Source organism: Trichechus manatus, unplaced genomic scaffold (assembly GCF_000243295.1).
Source record: "Trichechus manatus latirostris isolate Lorelei unplaced genomic scaffold, TriManLat1.0 scaffold00179, whole genome shotgun sequence".
In the NCBI taxonomy this organism is placed as follows: domain Eukaryota; kingdom Metazoa; phylum Chordata; class Mammalia; order Sirenia; family Trichechidae; genus Trichechus; species Trichechus manatus.
Window position 1 is genome coordinate 5,087,405 of NW_004444115.1, and position 22,228 is coordinate 5,109,632.

Below are 22,228 nucleotides of genomic sequence, written 5' to 3' on the forward strand. Positions count from 1 at the left end.
TATTACCTTTGGTGGGCTTGGTCTACTCACACGAGCTAATGGGGTTATAGATGGGCGCAATCTGGAAAGCAAGTTGGAAATATGTGGTGACATTATATATAAGCATCTGCCCTCTGATCATTAGTGTATATTCCTGGGTTTATGTCTCCCACCCTCAAACTGGGGGCTCTTTGGAGTGAGGATACAGAGCTACCTCTGAACCTGCCCCTGAGGCTGCCCCCTGTCTCCTTCATCAAACTAGGGGTGCCCAATTATCGCCTGTCTTCTACAGACCTGGGGCTCCAGAGCAGGGCAGCGCCTAAGGCGGCTCCGGGCCCGCGCCCCCGCCCCAAGCCCGCGGAAGAAGGCGGTTACGCAGAGGGCCCCGAGCCCGACGGCCGCGCTCCCAGCTGGACGCCGTCGGGCGGATGGCGGACTCCGGGGTCGAGCACACAGGCCGAGGCCGGCCGGGGACCCGCGTCCGGCCGGCCGACCATCTCTGGCTACATCTCCTGCTACTGCTGCCACCGCCCGTAACCGCGGAGGCAGCCGAGCAGCAGCCGGGCGCCCGAGCAGGCGGTGGGGTCCGGGGTGGAGTCATGCGGGCCGGGGCGGGCCGGGTGGGGGTTGCCCCGCAAGGAGGGGCCTGAGGTCGCCTGCCGCCTCTCACGTATGCTACCCACTTTTACTCTGTTTTCCCCTCCCCCAGACAGTGGCCAGGACATCAGCCAAGGTGGGTCGAGCTCTCTCATCTTTGGGTGTGGGGGACCATGGGCTGTGGGCTGCTGGGAGGGCTGGGCCCTATGGTCTGGACTCCAGACAGATGTGGGAGTGCTGAGGCCCAAGGGGACCAGGGCACCCTCTCTTCCCTTTCTGCTCCTTCCCGCTGGACCTCAAGCCTCCTTCACTCTAAGGGGCGAGGCCTTGTACAGGGACCTGTGCAGATCAGCCTCACACTCTCTTCATTTTAAGCATGGGGAAATACTGCTTCAGACAGGTCAGTTGTCAGGAGTCTGTTTTATGCACGTCAGCTCCTTCTGCTAATCTCATTGTGCCTCAGTCTCCTCAGGAGATGGGACTGAGGGGGAGAGGCACAAGCACTTCAGCCTTAGTGACCCCTAGCCAATAGCAGACCCTCTGTAAGCCCTCACTTTCTGCATCTTCAGCAAGAGCATGCCAGTTGAGTGCAGTAAGGAAGGGCTTGGCACAGTGCCAGCTCCCAGCCCGTCTACCCTTTGGCAGGCCCACTTCTGGGCAGCGTGCCCACCTGTAGCAGCCTTTCCCCCTCAGACCCACAGGCTCTTCCCACAGAGTTAGGTTCACTCCTCAGTGGCTGCCATCAGGGACAAAGCCAGGCGGCCCTTTGTGATCTAGGCCATGTCACTTAGCCTTGCCTTTTCCACCTGGGTCCTGTTGATGCTGACATTCCGGGGCACTGCAGGCTGGTGTCCTTAACACAGGTGCTTCATGGCGTGTTGTCTCCACAGTGTGTGGGAAGCCCACGGTAGCCGGGAAGATCTTTGGTGGCCAGAGTGTGGTAGGTGAACGATGGCCATGGCAGGCCAGCCTGCTCTACCTTGGCAAGCACGTCTGCGGGGCTGTCCTCATAGAACGCTACTGGGTGACCTCAGCTGCCCACTGCTTCGTCAAGTGCGTCTTTCTTCCACGGGGCCCCAGCTGCTGGGATGGGCTAGGGGAGGCACAGGGTGGAAAGGTGGAAAGGCAGGAATAGGGTAGACGGTGTCTGGCCTGTTTTTCTAGGCCTTGTTCTGGGACACTTTGCTGCCACCAATTGTCCCAGTGTGTGCTGTTGCCCTACCTTTGACCCAGCAGCCTCCTCTGTCCAGAATGACATCCTTGCTCACCATCTGAACCTTCTTTCCCCTGAATAAGACCCCTCTGGGCTGGGTTAGACAGGCCCCCTCTGTGGAAGAGCCTCAGTGTATTCAGCACAACAGCCTGTCAAGCTTGGCTCTGTGTCCATCTTCCCTTATATGTCTGCGGGTGGACTCTCTGTGCCTCACAGTCCTGATGGGTGTTGGGGGCTCAGTCTGTGTGTGTTGAGTAAATGGGTAAGAGAATGAGCACAGAGATGAGTGGGCGAGTGTGTGTGCTGGGACCTGCACTTGCTGCCTTGTGGGCTGATGACCCAGGGGTCTGTCTGGTCCAGGATTGCCACTGATATGCTCTCTCACTTTGAAGGTATCATCTGCTTTCTTGGGGCCCCAGCTTCCTTCTACCATCTCAAAATCTCTGATTTTCTGACCAGAACAGACCCAAAAGGTGACCCTGTCTCTTGACATCTGCATCACATCTCCCAGGACAGAGAACATATAACTTCATCTCTCACTCTGAGGATGCCCCCTGGTTCCCACCCCATCCACACACATAGTTTGGTAATACCTGCCAAGATCGTTTGATTGTCTCAGCTACATGTGCATTATTTTAAAATAGCTAAATAGAAATTAATTAACTCTAGTAGTGATTATCAGTAAATACTGGAAAAAGGATTTTAGTTACAGAGTAATTGCCTCCGGTTCGCTCTTTATCCCCCAAACTTTAAGAATCTAAGTCCTGCTCACACTCAGGGTGGACTTTGGTTTCTACCTCTTGCCCAGCTCTAGACAGTCCCACAAGAGTTCGGTGGGCCTCAGTTTCCTCTCATGTAAATGGTAATGAGTGTGCAGGGTCTTTGGCTGTACACTTGGCACAGCTTTAAGTCAGAGTGACAGCCCCAGGGCCCTGCCTCCCTGGGCAGCAGTGGTGCCATACCCTCTTCATTTTAAGGCAGACGCAGTTACAACATTACAATCAATGTCACTCCCCATAGGGTGAAAGTTCTCAAAGTCAGGGACTAGCCTTTTGTCCTCTCCCAGCCAGAGCTCTCTGTGGGCCATTGGGACATCCCTGCCGGAGGTTCACCCAGGTACTGATCTACCTGCACACTCTGGCACAGCCCTCCTCTCTGAGGCATCCTGGAACTCTGTCTTTCCATCACTGTAGAACTACATGCCCAAGAGGGGCTGCAGTCACTACCGTCCCCACAGGCCAGAGCAAAGGATGAAGCACATGGCCTCTATCCTAGGAGAAGTGACACAGACTGGAGACTGGGCCACTACTTGGGTCACACCTCGAGTCAGTAAGCCAGAGCTCTGGCACCAGCTGGCTTTGAGACACCACTTGGTCCCATTTATTTATTCAGCACCCATGGGTGCCAGGCCCTCTGTGAGGCCCACTGTGGGGGATGCAGAGATGCAAGGCCTACCTCAAGCTTCTCATCCTATCAGGAAGGTGATACAGGACGGAGAGGCCAGTATGTGTGAGAGCGCATACCCTGAGGGAGTGAACACATGCTCCATGGTTCCTGTCAGAGGGTGGGCTTGGTTGGAGGGGCTTCAGTGGAAAGGATTTGAACATGTGGAGTCTAGACAGTGGGACAGCACAAGCAGGATGTAGAGGTTGTAAAGTGGCAGTCACTTGTGTTTTGCAAGTGGGGAGTTAAGTCCCACACACCCCTCCATTTGAAAAGGATGGAGTGTAAGGATTGAGAAGGAGCAGGTGGGAATGTAGCTGGGGATGGACTGTGCTGGGTGGGAAATAAGGTCTTTGCTGGGAGTTTTCAGAGGGTTCTGGTCAGAGCTGGGACTAAGCCGAGTCTCCTCATTTCTAAAATGAAGGAAGTACAATTTGATGTGCCCCCAATGTCCTTTCCAGCACTACGGCTCTCTGCTCCTTTGATTCTGTGGTGTGTTGGGGAAGCCATCAGAAACTTTCTAAAGACAAAAGTCCTAAGTCTGTAGACAGCAATCAAACCTACCTCAAGAGGGTTACCTGATAATAGGAAGTCAGGAGACGTCCAGGAGCTTGCCAGGAGGGGTGGGCAGTCCAGGGGAAGTGTGCTGGCACAGCACTCAGAGGACGCTTCCACCAACAGGTCTCACAAGCCAGAGGACTACCGGGTGCTTCTGGGGTACAGCCAGTTACACCAGCCCACCCAGTACAGCCTGCAACTGACAGTGAACCGTATCATTGTCCACCCTGACTTCGACAAGTTTCACCGCATGGGAAGTGACATTGTCATGTTGCAACTGCACCTGCCTGTGAACTTCACTTCCCACATTGTCCCTGCCTGCCTCCCAGTGCCTGACTCTCAAATTCCCACTCATGCGTCCTGCTGGATCTCTGGCTGGGGGATGCTCAGTGAAGATGGTGAGGGGGACAGAGTAGGGTGGGTGATAAGAAAAAGGTGAAGGGGAGAGGGAGGTGCAGCTTGGATGGGGTTCCAGCTGGGCTCTAGTTCTGTATCTCACTCTTATCCTATAAAATGACTATTGTGGGGCTCTCGCTGCCCTGATGCATGTTATTCTAAAGCTTCAAGATTCCTTCAGTCAATGGTTCAAAAAGTCTGAGCATCTCTAACTTTTGGAATCAGGAACTTGGATTCTGTGACTCTGAACCATGCATAAATCTGTTGTTCTGAGCAGATGTGGGTCTGTTATCATTTGATTCAGTCCTGACTCCAAGGTCCTGCTTGGGTCTGGCCTACTCCAGGGCTGCAAAAAAATATCTCTTGAGCTTCCACTGACATAGAAGGTGCTTGGTAGAGCAGTAAGGATATGAAGGCTGGGTCTACCCTCTGGTCTGTGGGGTCAAGTTGGAGTGTTTATGACTTAAAAACATTTACCTCTCTGAATCTCACTTCCCTCATCCCTTAACTCAAGTAAAACTTGCCCATTCTGCCAGCTTCCTGGGCTTGTATGTTTTTACATTGAGAGGAGAAAAGTTGGTGAAAGATTTTTGCACAAGGATGAATGCCATTTTTTATTGTGGTAAAAAAAATATGTATATATATGCTTAGTGGTTTTTAGGTGCTGTTGAGTCACTTCCTACTCATACCGACCCTGTGTACAGCAGAGCAAAACACTCCCAGGTCCTGCGCCACCCTCACAATTTTATGCTTGAGCCATTTTTGCAGCCACTGTGTCAGTCCATCTCATTGAGGATCTTCCTCTTTTTCACTGACCCTCTTCTTTACCAAGCATGATGTCCTTCTCCAGGGACTAATCACTCCTGATAACATGTCCAAAGTATGTGAGACGAAGTCTCGCCATCCTCACTTCTAAGGAACATTCTCTGGCTGTACTTCTGTGAAGACGGATCTGTTCATTCTTTTGGCAGTCCATGGTACATTCAATATTCTTCACCAACACCATAATTCAAAGGCATCAATTCTTTTTCGGTCTTCCCTATTCATTGCCCAGCTTTCACATGCATACGAGGTGATTGAAAACACCATAGCTTGGGTCAGGTGCACCTTAGTCCTTAAAGTGACATCTTTGCTTTTTAACACTTTAAAGAGGTCTTTTGCAGCAGATCTGCCCAATGCAATGCGTCTTTTGATTTCTTGACTGCTGCTTCCATGGGCGTTGATTGTGGATCCAAGTAAAATGAAATCCTTGACAACTTCAATCTTTTCTCCGTTTATCATGATGTTGCTTATCGGTCCAGTTGTGAGGATTTTTGTTTTCTGTTGAGGTGTAATCCATACTGAAGGCTGTAGTCTTTGATCTTCATCAGTAAGTGCTTCAAATCCTCTTCACTGTCAGCAAGCAAGGTTGTGTCATCTGCATAACGCAGGTTGTTAATGAGTCTTCCTCCAATCCTGATGCCCCTTTCTTCTGCATATAGTCCAGCTTCTCAGATTATTTGCTCATTGTACAGATTGAATAAGTATGGTGAAAGGACACAACCCTGACGCACACCTTTCCTGACTTTAAACCACGCAGTATCCGCTTGTTCTGTTCGAACAACTGCCTCTTGATCTACGTACAGGTTCCTCATGAGCACAATTAAGTGTTCGGAAATCCCCATTGTTTGTAATGTATTTCATAATTTGTTATGATCCACACAATCGAATGCCTTTGCATAGTCAATAAAACACAGGTAAACATCTTTCTGGTATTCTCTGCTTTCAGCCAGGACCCATCTGAGATCGGCAGCAATATCCCTCGTTCCACGTCCCCTTCTGAATCCAGCTTGAATTTCTGGCAGTTCCCTGTCGATGTACTGCTGCAGCTGCTTTTGAATGATCTTCAGCAAAATTTTACTTGCATGTGATATTAATGATATTGTTTGATAATTTCCACATTCAGTTGGATCACCTTTCTTGGGAATAGGCATAGATATGGATCTCTTCCAGTTGGTTGGCCAGGTAGCTGTCTTCCAAATTTCTTGGTATAGACGAGTGAGCGCTTCCAGCACTGCATCCATTTGTTGAAACATCTCAATTGGTATTCTGTCAGTTCCTGGAGCCTTGTTTTTCACCAATGTCTTCAGTGCAGCTTGTACTTCTTCATTCAGTATCATTGGTTTTTGATCATATGCTACCTCCCAAAATGATTGAATGTTGACCAATTCTTTCATTATACCATTGGAATGTTTTATATATAGATATAGATACATACAACAAAACATTTGCCATTTCAACATTTTTTGCATATACAATTCAGTGGCATTAATTAGGTTCATCATGTTGTGTATACATCACCACTATCAGATTCTTTGTCTTTTGTTTTGGAGAGCTTGATAATAATGTGTCTTGGTGTGGATCTCTTTGAGTTTATCCTATTTGGAGTTTTTTGAGATTCTTGGACTTGTAGATTCATATCCTTCATCAGATTTGGAAAGTTTTCTGCCATTATTTCTTCAAATATTCTTTGTGTCCTTTTATTTATCCTCCTTCTGAGATTCCTATGATGTATATGTTAGTTTACTTGATGGTGTCTCACATTTCCATTAGACTATGCTCAACAGTCTTCTCTCTTTTTGCTCTTCAGTTTCCATAATTTTGATTATCTTATCCTCGAGGTGCTGATTCTTTCTTCTGTCAGCTCAAATCTACTGATATTTTTCACTTCAGTTATTGTATATTTCAGTTCCAGTGTTACTGTTTTATTTCTTTTTATAGTTTCTATCTGTATTCTCATTTTGTTTATGAAACCTTTTCCTGATTTCTTTTCATTCTTTGAATATGTTTAATATGTTTTGTTGTATAATTTTCTTCTGCTCATTATCTAGGCTTCTATAGGGACAATTTCTCTCCCTTCTTGTTCTTTTGAATGGGCCAGCATTTCCAATTTTTTGTGTGCTTGTTATTTTTGCTGAAGCCAGGACATTAGACTATTACAATGTGTTAGCTTTCTCAGTTCCCTTGCATATGTAGTGATTTAGAAAATGCTAATTTCTTCAAGAAAGTATTGAATGGGCACAGCAGTCTTTGCTCATCACTCTCTCCTGCACACTTTGAGAGCTCTGATTCAGACCAGACTGGAGTTTCAGTCCTTCAGGCAGCTCCTAGACTGGTCAGAAAAGACACACTATCAGTCTGCCCTCAGGTGGCCATGGTCTTCAGTTTTTGCTCACCACTCCCTCCTCTACCCTGTGAAAGCTCCAGTTTAGACCAGGCCATAGTATCAGTCCTTCTGGCAGTTCCCAGGCTGGTCAGAAAAGACACACTGGTCAATCCACCCTCTGGCTGGCACAGCCTCACTGTTCACTGCTCTCTCTGTAAGAGCTCTGATTTCGGCAGATTTGTTATTATAAAGGCTGAAGGAACTAACAAATTACCACCTAAAATATCAGACCTCCCCTACACAGGTCAGAATATATACCCCAAACAGTTTTCCAGCAATCTCTCTCCTATTTACTTTGGATTCAGAGATCAGGGCCCTTTTAGTGCACAGGAGAGCTGTGGATCTGCTGGGGCTGTGGCTGTGGCTTCTCTACAGTCATCTGTCTGCTGTGCCAGGGCAGAGAGGTGTGGGGACAGTGGTAAAGATATTTTCCTACCTTTTAAAATGTACTCTTCTTGTTTCAGTTTGCAGTTCCTTGCTGCCATCCTTTGCTTACTTTTTTAGAGTTCTTATAAGGTTGAATGCAAAATTCTAGTTGCTTGTCTTGGTGTTCATGTGGGGAGAGTGGGATCTTAGACCAGCTCTAACTGCCATCTTCCCTGAAGTCTCTAGGGAGAATGCTTTTAATTTAGGAAAATGTAACATATAGTAAAAAAAAGGAGGAGGTAAATTTTGCATGATTTGTGGGGTCATGATTTGGTAAGTATCTCAGTGTTTTTCTAGGCATTTGGAGCAAGATTTCTTTGCTCTGCGGGCCTGTGCCAGCATTCCTGTTCCTGCCCACTAAATGTCAGTAATACTGACTAGTTGTTATGACAACACACTCTCCAACATTTCCAAAGACACCCTTCTGGGATGGACTATCACTGAGCAGAACAATGAGTATTTTCCAAGATAGGCCATAGTGTAGGAGTTGGGGCATGTAGGGGGAACATCTGTGCCAAGGATCGTGGTCAGGAACAGGAAAGAAATGGGTTGGAGCAGCCAGCAGGACAAAGAGCAGCTAATGTCAATGACTCAGGAACAGGAAAGAAATGGGTTGGAGCAGCCATCATGACAAAGAGCAGTAAATGTCAATGACTCAGACCTCAGCCATCCTCTTTCCTGCCCTCCTCCTCACTGCAGTTTCAGGCTATTGGGCACAGACCCAGTGTCAGTCAGGCCCCAGGCCCCCTAAGGCCTGCTGTGCACTGGCTGCTCTTAATGGCACACAAGCACTCTACACAAGTGCATCAACTGTGCTGCCACGTGGGAGCATTGTAGAGATCTATGAGCCATACCTGGAACTAGAGCCAATGTGATAAGTGTCCACAGCTGGCCATTCCTGAGGTAGGGCCATGTCTCACCTGTTATGTGTGCCTGTGCTGCACTCTGGCCAGACCAGAGTATCCTCCTAACTGGACCATCAGCTCCCACCCTTTTCCTCCAGTTCTGTCTCCATGTAGCAGCCAGAGTGAATGTTTTTACAAGACGAGTAAACCCTCCAGTCGTTTCCTGTGTGTGCTTAGAATGAAATCTAAAGCCCACTCTTTGGCTAAGAAGACCTGCTTGCTCGGGGCCCACCCCCCCCACCCCCCACACCACATTGCAGCCACACTGACCTCCTTTCCCTAGTCATGTCAGCTGGAATTGGCACCTTCTTATGATCACATCTCTGTGAGCGGACAAGCTCCATCCCACATCTGATCTCCACTCTTCTCCCACAGAGTTCCTGCCATTACCTTTCCATCTTCAGGAGGCTAAGGTCGGCATCATAGAAAACCAGTTCTGCAGAAACTATTTCCCACCACCAGACCCCAACAAACGAGTCTACTCTGTGCATGAGGACATGCTGTGTGCTGGGGACCTCAACACAGGAAAGTCCATATGCCGAGTAAGTGAGACCTTTCCCTGCCTGTTCTGCAGGCTCTCGGTTTCTCTGCTAAAGCTTCCTTGCCTGCCACCCCCACCCTAGATCCTGTTGCTCAGCTGAGGACACAGAAGCAATAGGGCTGGGGTGAGTAAGACCCCTGTCTGCTTACCAACCTGCATCTGACTCTCCCCACTGCCCCGTCCCCAGCCAGGCCCTCTTCTGCAGCTCTGGCTATACAGGCCTCTTCCTGTGGCCTCCTCTCCCTCTCCCTCTCCTAAACATTTTGACCATTCCTAGCAGCTCAGAAATATACTGCCATGTCTGTCATTTTAAAATACCCTACATGCACCCTTCCCTTGTCTACATACCCTTCTCCTGACTGCTGTGGCTCCCTCCCAGCAGGGTTCACACCAGGAATGTGTGCATTGCCCTCTCTACTTCGTCAGTTACCTTTCTCACACCAGCCTGCTCCATCAGTCTCTTGTCCCACCATTCCTCTTGTTGTTACTTGCTGTTGAGTTGATTCTGACTCATGGGACCCCATGTGTGCAGAGTACGACTGCTCCATAGGGTTTGGAAGCAGATCGCCTGGCCTGTCTTCTGAGGCCTCTCTAGGTAGGTTCAAACTGCCAACCTTTTGGATAGTAGTGTAGAACTTAACCATTTGCACCACCCAGGGACTCCATTCCTCTCGAATGTGCTTATTCAGGTTTGAGGGTTTATTCTGTGTGTCAGCTTGGCTAGGCCATGGTGCCCAGTTGTTTGTTTAGATTCTTTGTGAAGCAGACACGTGATTAAATCAGTTGGCCTTAAGTAAAGCAGATTACCCTTCACAACGTGGATGGGTCTCTTCCAATCAGTTCAAGGCCTTAAGAGCAGAAAGGGAGTTTTTCCTACAGCAGATTCTGTCTCCAGACTATAAATAGACATCTTGCCAGAACTTCTCCACTCTTCTCAACACCTGACCTACAGATTTTCGTTCAGAAGACTGGTGGTATCTGCAGCCTGTTGGCTGACCTACAGTTTTGGACTTGTCAGCCCTCACAATCACATGAGCTAATTCCTTAAAATCTCTCTCTCTCTCTCTCTCTCTCTCACTGGTTCTGTTTTTCTAGAGCTATTTAGACATTTTGGTACCAAGGGTGGTTCTAGAGGGACAAAAACTTAAGGGTTAGTTTTTTAAATTTGTTTTGGGGTTTTTGGAATTGGTTGTCAAATATTAAAAGACAGTAATGACTCTATTTCTAGCAGTAAAGAGGGCACTTATAGTTCTTGGTGTGATGTGGCAATAGAGATGTGCCAAATATTACTACTGGACATTCCTAATCAAACGCTTATGAGAGACAAGGTTCTAGGTGATCATGTATTTGATACTTTAGAACATTTTTGTCAAACTGACAAGTATAACGACATTGACTGGTTGATCCTAATTTCACTGAACAATGTAGAGAAAGAAAAGGATGAGTTCAGTGGTTCAAATTCCAAGCTAAAGCACTGCATGAATGACCTGAAAGTTGCTATGTGTGCCCTCAAAAAAAAAAGCCTTATCTGCTGTAGCCACAGAGCTAATATTGCTGAAAACCAAATCCAGATTCTTATGCTATGAGTGACTGGATTACAATGCAAATTGAATTTCCAACCTCCCAAAGAGTTGATTGGGAAGGAATGGGGTCCTGAAAATTGGAATTGGGATGTATGGGTAGATACTGATGAAGCTGGGAGTCTTCTTTGCCGATAGGAACAGCCCTTCCACCCCTACCTGAGGAGAATAACCCAGTTTTGCCAGAGGAAAGTGCAATGGCCTCCCCTGAGGGAGATGCCTTGCAAGGCACTGCTGATTCTCCTCAGAATCTACCCTTACTACTCGTCTTTGCAAATTTTTTTTATTTCTCATGTATAGATTTGAGTATTTGTTTAATATTCTTTCCTTTCCACTTGGAGAACTCCCTTAAGTAATACCTGCAGAGCTGGTCTGGTAGTGGCATATTCCCAGAGCTTCTGTTTACTTGGGAAAGTCTTGATTTCTCTTTTGTCTTTGAATTACAACTTTTCTGGGTAAAGAATTCTTGGTTGGCACAATTGTTTTTATTCAGTATTTTATATATGTCGCTCCATTGTCTTCTGGATTCCAGGGTTTTGTGGAGAAATACGCACAAATTCTTACGAAGGAAGCTTGATATGTTATGTTGTGTTTTTCTCCTGCTGCTTTCAGAATTCTCCTCTTGACTTTGGTTTTCAGAAATTTTATTCAAATGTGACACAGGGTGGTCCTCACTGTATTTCTTCTAGCTGGAGTTCATGTAGCTTCCCAAATAAAAAAAAATTAATGAAATAGCATGGGCAAATATAAAGACCAAGTGTATGATATTTTCAGGGAATAAACTCAGTAGTTTAGTTCCACAAGGAATACAGCATCAAGTGCACAAAAAATAAGTACAAATTAAACCCATCAGAAATAGGATGTACAATTATGCTAAAATGGAGACTCATGAACAAAATGGGAGAGGGAAGAGCAAAACAGTAATAGATTTAATATGTTAATATTGTATGTGACTTGTTGTTTGTATGTTAAATGTTGTTGCAGTTGCAAGTTGTGCATATAATATGTGTGGTAACCACTAAGAAATCACCTAGAAAAAATACACAGAAGAAAAGAAGGAAGAAATCAAAAAGGCTCATCATGAGAAAGCAACCAGGCACAAAAAACAACAGAAAAATGACAATAAAAAGACAAAGAATATATAAAATACTCAAAAAATAAATAGCAAAATGAATGAAGCAGACACTTCATTTTCAGTAATAACTTTAAAATGTATATGATCTAAAGTCCCCATGCAAAAGGCACATAGTGGCAGAATGGATTAAAAAAAAAAAAAGAACATGATCTATCCTTTTGCTGCCTACAGAAACACACCTTAGACATAAGAACACAAACAGAATGAAAATAAAAGGGTGAAAAAAAAAAATATTCCATGCAACCAGTAACCAAAAAAGAGCAGAAGTGGCCTTACTGATATCAGATAAAATAAAATTTAAATCCAAATCTATTACAAGAGATAAAGAAGGACATTATATAATAATAAAAGGGTCAATCCATCAAGAAAACATAACAATTATAAATATATATGCATCTAACATCAGTACTCCAAAATACATGAAACAAATGCTGACTAATATGAAAGCAGACACAAACAATTCCACAGTAATAGTTGGGGACTTCAACACACCACTTTCAATTTTAGACAGAACATCTAAAAAAAAGTCCACTAAGGACATTGAGGGCTTAAAGAAAACCATAAGCCTACTGGACCTAACAGACATATATAGAACATTCTGCTATCATCAGAACAATACACATTTTTCTCCAGTGCACAGGTATCATTTTCCAGGATAGACTACATACTAGGCCACAAAATAAATCTCAACAAATTTAAAAAGATTGAAATCATAGAAAGCATCTTCTGACTATAATAGTGTGAAGCCAGAAATCAACAAGAGGAAAAAGAGGGAAAAAAAAATCTAATTATATGGAAAAGAATTAACAGACTGGAGTCCAGTGGTTAAGAGCTATGGCTGTTAACCGAAAGGTTGGCAGTTTGAATCCACAGGCCACTCCTTGGAAACCCTGTGGGGCAGTTCTACTCTGTCCTAAAGGGTCGCTATGAGTTGGAATCAACTCCTCAATGGCAACAGGGTTTTTTTTGGTTTAAAAACTATTGGGTCATAGGAAAAAGAATCAAAAGTGAAATTAAAAAAATACTTAGAATCAAACAAAAATGAAAGTACAACATAGCAAAACCTTTGGGACATAGCAAAAGCAGTACTCGAGGGAAATTCATAGCAATAAATGCCTACATTAAAAAAGAAGAACGATCCAAAATCAATAACTTAAACTGACTACTTGAACAAGTAGAAAAGGAAGTGCAAAAGAAGCCCAAAACTACCAGAGGAAAGGAAATAATAAAGATCAGAGTAGAAATAAACAAACTAGAAAAGAGAAAAACAATAGAATCAACAAAACAAGAAGTTGGTTCTTTGAGAGTATCAATAAAATAGACAAAATAAAAGAAAATTGACAAAAGAAAAAAATTAGAAGAGGCAAATAACCAAAATACAGAATGAAAATGAAGACATTATAGCAGATCCAAATGAGATGAAGACGTCCATAAAAGAATACTATAAAAATGTGTACTTCAAAAAATTTGAAAACTTACATGAAATGGACAAATTCCTAGAGACATACAACTACCTAAAGTAACACAAACAGAGGTAGAAAATCTAAACAGACTCATTACAAAAGAAGAGATTGAAGTTGTCATTTAAAAAAAAAAAAAATTGCCAACAACAACAAAAAAAGCCCAGGACCAGATTGCTTCACGGGAATTTTACCAAATATTCAGAGAAGAGTTGTTACCAATTCAATTCAAACTTTTCAAAAACATAGAAGAGGTAGGAATACCACCTAACTCATTCTATGAAGCCAACATCAGCCTGATACCAAAACCAGGCAAAGACATCACAAAAAAAGAAAATTGCAGACCAAAATCCCTCAAGAATATAGATGCAGGAAACTTCAATAAAATTCTCGCCAAAAGAATTCAACAACATATCAAAAAAAAAAAAAAAATCATACACCATGATCAAGTGGGATTCATACCAGGGTTGCAAGGGTGGTTCAACATTAGAAAATCAATCAGTGTAATGCACCACATGAATAAAACAAAGAAAAAGAACCATATGATCATATCAATTGATGCAGAAAAGGCATTTGATAAAATCCAACACACTTTCCTGATAAAAACTCTCAGCAAAATAGGAATAGCAGGCTAATTTTTCCACATAAGTAAGGGCATGTATGCAAAATCAAGCAAAGATGTCATCTTAAGGACTGCGGTGCACCTGACCCAAGCCATGGTGTTTTCAGTTGCCACATATGCAGGTGAAAGCTGGACAATGACTAAGGAAGACCGAAAAAAAATGGACAATTTTGAATTATGGTGTTGGCAAAGAATATTGAATATACCATGGACTGCCAGAACAACCAACAAATCTGTCTTGGAAGAAGTAGAGCCAGAATGCTTATTAGAAGCAATGATGGCAATACTTGCCTCACATACTTTGGACATGTTATCAGGAGGGACCAGTCCCTGGAGGACATCATGCTTTGTAAAGTAGAGGGTCAGCAAAAAAGAGTAAGACCCTCAACAAGATGGACTGACACAGTGGCTGCAACAGTGGGCTTAAGCATAACAACAATCATGAGGATGGCGCAGGACCGGGTGGTGTTTCATTTTGTTGTACATAGGGTTGCTATGAGTCAGAACTGACTTGACGACACCTAACAATAACAACTTGCAAAACCAACAGCCAAGATTTCCTTAATGAACAAAGACTGAGAACTTTCCTCTCAAGAATGAGAATGAGATAAGGATGCCCAGTATGACCACTCTTATTCAGTATTGTACTGGAAGTCCTAGCCGTAGAAATAAACCAAGGAAGAGAAATAAAATGGATCCAGATCAGAAAGGAAGAAGTTAAACTATCTGTATTCTCAGATGACATGATCCTGTACATAAAAAACCCTAAAAATTCCACAAGAAAACGCTAGATCTAATAGAAGACTTCAGCAACTTGGTAGGGTACAAGACCAACACACAAAAATCAGTTGGGTTCTTTTACACTAACAAGGAATATTCAGGAAAGGAAGTAAAGAAAACACCATTTACAATAGCCCCCAAAATGATAAAATACCTAGGAATTAATCTAACCAGGGACATAAATGACTTATACAATGAAAATTATAAAGCACTACTAGAAGAGACTAAAAGAGACTTACGTAAATGGAAGGATGTTGCATGCTCATGGATTGGAAGCCTTAATATAGTGAAAATGTCAGTACTACCTAAAGCAATCTACAGATAAAAACGCAATCCCGGTACAAACCCCAACAACATTCTTTACTGAAATGAAAAACGTTACCAACTTTATATGGAAAGGAAAGAGACCCTGAATAACCAAAGCAATATTGAACAAGAAGAACAAAGCAGGAGGCCTCACACTCCCTGATATCAAAACATACTATACACCCAGTGTAATCAAAACAGCCTGGTATTAGTTCAATGATAGACACACAGACCAGTGGAATGGAATTGAGAACCCAGAGATAAATCCATCCATTCATGGACAACTGAATTTGACAAGGGGTCAAAGTCCATTCAGTGGGGGAGAAACAGTCTCTCTAATAAATGGGGCTGGCAAAACTGGATATCCACTTGCAGAAAAATGAATCAGTAGCCATACCTCACACTATTCACAAAAACTAACTCAGAACAGATCAAATACCTAAATGTTAAACCTAAAAGTATAAAGTTCCTGGAAGAAAACAGGGAGAAAATAATGGGACCTAATCTTTCGTAAAAATAGGGTACCAAACATAACTACAAATGCATGCATAGCAGAAGACAAATTAGATAAATGGGACCTTATCAAAATTAAAAACTTACGCTCATCAAAAGAGTTTATCAAAAGAGTAAAAATACAACCTACAGACTGGGAAAAAATCTTTGGAAACAACATAAGCATCTAATGTTAAGTGAAAGAAGTCAATCACATAAAGACAAACATTGTATGATCCCACTTTTGAAAGCAAACAAGAATAGATATATAGAGAGAGACCAATATTTGTTGGTGGTTACCAGGGAGGGACTGGGAGAGGGGGGAAATCATGCTTCAGATTGTAGATACTTAGTTGTTTGTTTTTTGGTTTGTTTGTTTTTTTTTTTTTGGTGATAGGAAAGTAGCACCAAATGTGTGTGGAGTGAGCACAGCTTGACCAAAGTAACGATGTCACTAAGAAGTGCTCAAGAGAAAAGGATGTTTTTACTAAAGAATTTGACAACGTATAATTTGGCAACGACACCAATAATGACCAAAAATGAGTGTATGGTCACATATGTATGTGTATATATATATATAGGTATATGTGTAAGTACAAGTGTATACATATGTCTGCACAGATTGTTGTTAGGTGCCATCGAGTTGGTTCCAACTCATAGCAACCCTATGTACAACAGAATGAAACACTGGATCTGCACCATCCTCAAAATTGTTGCTATATTTGAGCCCATTGTTGCAGCCACTGTGTCATTCCATCTTGTTAAGGGTCTTCCTCGTTTTCACTGACCCTCTACTTTACCAAGCATGATGTCTTTCTCCAGGGACTGGTCTTTCCTGATAAAACATCCAAAGTACATGAGACAAAGTCTTGCCATCATCGCTTCTAAGGATCATTCTGGCTGTACTTCTTCCAAAATAGATTTGTTCATTCTTCTGGCACCCAATCCAATATTCTTTGCCAGCACCATAATTCAAAGCCGTCAATTCTTCTTAGATCTTCCTTATTCATTGTCCAGCTTTTGCATGCATATGAGGCAATTGGAAATACCATGGCTAGGGTCAGGCATACCTTACTTCTCAAAGTGACATCTTTTTAAAACTTTAAAGAGGTCTTTGACAGCACATTTGCCCAATGAAATATGTTATTTTATTTCTTGACTGCTACTTCCATGGGCATTGATTGTGGATCCAAGTAAAATGAAATCCTTGACAATTTCAGCGTTTTCTCCGTTTATCATGATGTTGCTTCTTAGTCCGTTTGTGATGATTTTTGTTTTCTTTATGTTGAGGTGTAATCCACACTGAAGGCTGTAGTCTTTGATCTTCATCAGTAAGTGCTTCAAGTCGTCTTCTCTTTCAGCAAGCAAGTTTGTCATTTGCATATCACAGTTTTTTAATGACCCTTCTTCCAATTCTGATGTCATATTCTTCATATATAGTCCAGCTTCTCTGATTATTTGCTCAGCAGTTTCAATAAGTATAGTGAAAGGATACAACCCTGGCACACACCTTTCCTGACTTTAAACCAGCTGTATCCCCTTGTTCTGTTTGAACAACTGCCTATTGGTCTATGTATAAGTTCCTCAGGAGCACAATTAAGTATTCTGGAATTCCCATTCTTTGCAGTGTTGTCCTAATTTGTTATGCTGCATACATAACATATTGCATAGTCAATAAAACAGAGATAAACATCTTTCTGGTATTCTCAGCTTTCAGCCAAGACCCATCTGACATCAGCAGTGATACCCCTTGTTCCACTTCCTCTTCTGAATTTGGCTTGAATTTCTGGCAGTCCCCTGTTGATGTACTGCTGCAACCATTTTTGAATTATCTTCAGCAAAATTTTACTTGTGTGTAATATTAATGATATTGTTTGATAATTTCCACGTTCTGTTGGATCACCTTTCTTTGGAATGGACACAAATATGGATCACTTCCAGTTGGTTGGCCAGGTAGCTGTCTTCCAAATTTCTTGGCATAGATGAGTAAGTGCTTCCAGCATTGCATCTGTTTGTTGAAATATCTCAGTTGGTATTCTGTCAATTCCTGGAGACTTGTTTTACTCCAATGCCTTCAGTGCAGCTTGGACTTCTTTCTTCAATACTGTCTTAGTTGTCTAGTGCTGCTATAGCAGAAATACCACAAATGAATGGCTTTAACAAATATAAATTTATTCTCTCACAGTTTAGGAGGGCACCAGGGCACCAGCTCTAGGGGAAGGTTTTCTCTTTCCGTCTGGTCTAGGGGAAGGTCCTTGTCTCCTTTCAACATCTGTGGGCCCAGGTATCCTTGAAAATCTCCATGTGGCTTGGCATCAATCTTTCCCTGGCTCTAGGAGGTTCTGAGCTCAGGGAACCCAGGTCCAAAGGATATGCTGTGCTCCTGGCTCTTCTTTCATGGTGGTAGTAGGCCCCTCCTTTTCTGCTCACTTCTCTCTCCTTTTATCTCTTCTAAGATAAAAGGTGATATAGGCCAAACCCCAGAGAAACTCCCCTTACATCAGATCAGAGCTGTGACCTAAGTAAGGGTGTTGGATCCACCCTAGTACTCTTTAATATAACCTAATCTTGCATCATTAACACAGGCAGAGTTTACAATTTACTACACATAGAACAATTATATCAGATCACAAAATGTTGGATAACTACACAATACTGGGAAACATGGCCTAGCGAAGTTGACACATATTTTGGGGGGCACAATTCACTCCATGACAAATACCTCAGCTCTTGATCATATGCTATGTACTGAAATAATTGAACATTGACCAATATTTTTGATACAGTGACACTGTGTATTCCTTCCATCTACTTTTGATGCTTCTTGTGTCATTCAATATTTTGCCCATAGAATCCTTCAATGTTGCAACTCGAGGCTTGAATTTTTTTTTCAGTTCTTTCAACATGAGAAATGCCAAATGTGTTCTTCCGTTTTGGTTTTCTAACTTTGTACATTTTATTATAATACTTTTCCTTGTCTTCTTGAGCTGCCCTTTGAAATCTTCTGTTCAACTATTTTACTTCATCATTTCTTCCATTTGCTTTAGCTACTCAGCTTTCAAGAGCAAGTTTCAGAGTCTCTTCTGACATCCGTTTTAGTCTTTTCTTTCTTTCTTGTCTTTTTCATGACCTTTTGCTTTCTTCATGTATGATGTTCTTGATGTCATCCCACAACTATCTGGTTTTTGATCATTAGTGTTCAATGTGTCAAATCTATTCTTGAGATAGTCTCTAAAGTCAGGTGGCTTATACTCAAGGTTGTACTTTGGCTCTCGTGGACTTATTTAATTTTCTTCAACTTCAACTTGAACTTGAATATGAGCAATTTATGGTCTGTTCCGCATTTGGGCCCTGGCCTTGATCTGACTGATGACATTGAGCTTTTCCATTGTCTCTTTCCATAGATGTAGTTGATTTGATTCCTGTGTAATCCATCTGGCCAGATCCACATGTATAGTTGCTATTTATGTTATTGAAAAAAGGTATTTCCAATGAATAGATAATTGGTCTTGCAAAATTCTGTCATGCGATTTCCAGCATCATTTCTATCACTAAGATCATATTTCCCAAATACTGATCCTTCTTCTTTCTTTCCAACTTTTGCATTCCAATCACCAATAATTACCAATGCATCTTGATTGCATGTTTGATCAATTTCAGACTGCAGAAGTTGGTAAAAATCTTCAATTTCTCATGGTTAGCATCAGTGGTTGGTGCATAAATTTGAATAATGGTCATATTAACTGAACTTTCTTAGAGACGTATGGATATTATCCTATCAGTGACAGTGTTGTACTTCAGGATAGATCTTGAAATGTTCTTCTTGACAATGAATGTGACAGTGTTCCTCTTCAATTTGTCATTCCCAACATAGTAGACCATATGATTGTCTGCTTCAAAATGGCCAATACCAGTCCATTTTAGCTCACTAATGCCTAGGATATCTATCTTCAAAAGTTCCATTTCATTTTTGACAATTCTAATTTTCCTAGATTCATACTTGGCACATTCCATGTTTTGATTATTAATTGATGTTTGCAGCTGTTTCTTCTCATTTTGAGCCATGCCACAACAGGAAATGAAGGTCCTGAAAGCTTAACTCCATCCACGTCATTAAAGTCAACTCTACTTTGAGGCAGCGTCCCTTCCCCAGTCGTGTTTTGGGTGCCTTCCAACCTGAGGGGCTCATCTTCCAACACTATATCAAATAATGTTCTGCTGCTATTCATAAAGTTTTCACTGGCCAGTTTTTTAGAAGTAGATCACCAGGTCCTTCTTCCTAGTCTGTCTTAGTCTGGAAGCTCTGCTGAAGCCTGTCCACCATGGGTGACCCTGCTGGTATTTGAAATACCGGTGGCATATCTTCCAGTACCACAGTAACACACAAGCCACCACTGTACAACAAATTGACAGACTAGTAGTGTGTGTGCACAGGTAGAACTATCTATATGCGCATGTAAGTACAGATATGTGTGTGCAGGCACATATATTCATAGAAGACATAATTACAGATACTTCTCAGATGCAACCAAACACCACCTTGCAAGATTTGTTTTCTAGTTTTGAAGGCTTAGGACATTAGTCTCATGGGACAACTCAGTCAATTTGCATAATATGGATCACAAAGATCATGTTCTGCATCCTAGTGAAGTTAGTAGTGTCTAGGGTCTTAAAAGCAGCCATCTAAGATACAGCCATTGGTGTTTACTCATCTGGAGCAAAAAAGAAAGAAGGAAACCAAATTCTCAGAAAAGAAACCAGTCTATAGGGCTCATAGCCTACGTGAGCCACTGCCTCATCTACCCTGAGATCAGAAGAACTAGATGGTGCCCGGCTACCATTACCAACCATTTTGATCAGGGTCACAATAGATGGATCCTGATAGAAGGGCATAAAAATATGGAAACATACTCAAATTCTTGAGAAGTCCAGACTTCCTGGACCAGTTGAGACCAGAGGATTCCCTGAAACTATTGCCCTGAGATACTCTTTAAACTTGGAACTGAACGTGTCCTCTGAGATCACCTTTTAGCAAAATAACAGAGTGGCACACAAAATAAAGGATATTAATCATAAGTATGGTGCGCTACTGAAAAACCATCTATATGAGACTAACAGGTCAATGGTTACTCTAAAAGATGAGAAGATAAAAGGTTGTTAAGATTGTATGTCAACTTGGCTAGGCCATAATTCTTAGTGTTTTGGCAATTGTGTAATGTTGTGATCACTTCCCTGTTGAAATTTGATATGCGATCACCCCAATGATGGAATTTGCTGAGTGGTAGTGGTGGGGGCAGGGCCTGTGGCGGCTCACCACCCCTTCAACCTTCATCTCTACGCCCTCTGCCAGCTACTGTCTTCCTGCTCATCTTGCCAAGTTTCTTGGCTTACTCCAGACCAAGCAGCTTCCTCTTATCATCTCACCTCTGGTTCTTGGAACTTGAGCTAGCAGCTTACCTGTCGATCTTGGAATTCATCAATCTTCACAGCCTGTGAGCAAAGAGTCCCATTCCCCGACCTGCTGATCTTGGGTTCACGAGCCCCTGCAGCTACGTGAATCAGGAGAAACCTTGCAGTCTTGTCTGCTGATTGTGAGTGGGAGCCGTGCTCTCTGACCTGCCGACCTTGGATTCGCCAGCTTCTGCAGCTGCATGAATTGGGAGGCCTCTACCCTGATCCACGGACTTGGGACATTCTAGCCTCTACAATCACGTGAGCTCTTTCCTAGTTATAAATCTCTGTATTTATATATTTATACACTTTACTGGTTTTGCTTCTCTAGAGAACCCAGCCTAAGACAGGGTGCTGGGAAACTAGAGTACTGGAAATGGAACAGCCAGAATGCAGTTAAAGAAAATGTTGACACATTGTGAAAAATCTAACTAATGTCACGGAACAGTTTGTATAGAAATTGTCAAATGGTAACCTAATTTACTGTGTAAACTTTCACCAAAAATACAATAAAATATTATTTTTTAAAAATCCATTGAATGTAGGTGGGAATGGGTATTAAAGGTGTGGAATAATGGTGAAAGGAACATAAAATTGGATTAGGCTGAATTTATTGATATGGACTTGAGCAGAGATTCTGCATTCAGTGTTTCAGATCAAAGGGATCTAACAGTTTGGCTGGTTGGTTGAAACTTGGACTAAAAGGTGGCCTATACTAAATGAAGTTGAAATGCCAGAATTGTGTTGCTATACTCTAGAAGAAGATATCCAAAGGCTTAGGGAAATTAAAAGTTGGAGTGGATTTATCATGTCAGACCCATCCACCTGCCCACACTGGGAGTGTTCAGAGGACACAACTTTCACCACAAATGTGAGGAAGAAGTTTGTGAGGGAGTCCCCAGCATCCCTGAAGAGTGCTGTGATCGCTCTTCTCTTTACATCAGGTATTATAGTGGGAATTTCCATGACTGAATTTGAGAACCTAACTACAATGGCTCATAGCTCATGGGGATGACTGAATCCTGGGGTGCAGAGGCCAAGTGACAGCACTTAATCACTAAAAACAAGATGCGAATCTTTACTGTAATGGACATTAGAGACCAACACCGAGTCCCTGATATGGCACCATTGTCTGGGGT

The 22,228-nt window shown here is 42.8% G+C and overlaps 1 protein-coding gene across 1 annotated transcript in view; it reads left to right on the forward strand.

Moving 5' to 3' along the window:
• The first annotated feature begins 407 nt into the window (after positions 1–407).
• Positions 408–22,228, forward strand: part of LOC101357161 (serine protease 40) — a 37,452-nt gene continuing 15,631 nt past the window's right edge. Inside the window, exons 1-5 of the mRNA XM_012558636.1 lie at positions 408–599; positions 689–712; positions 1,421–1,629; positions 3,914–4,188; positions 9,098–9,264. Coding sequence (XP_012414090.1) covers positions 408–599; positions 689–712; positions 1,421–1,629; positions 3,914–4,188; positions 9,098–9,264 — 867 coding nt within the window. The remainder of the gene's footprint in view (positions 600–688; positions 713–1,420; positions 1,630–3,913; positions 4,189–9,097; positions 9,265–22,228) is intronic.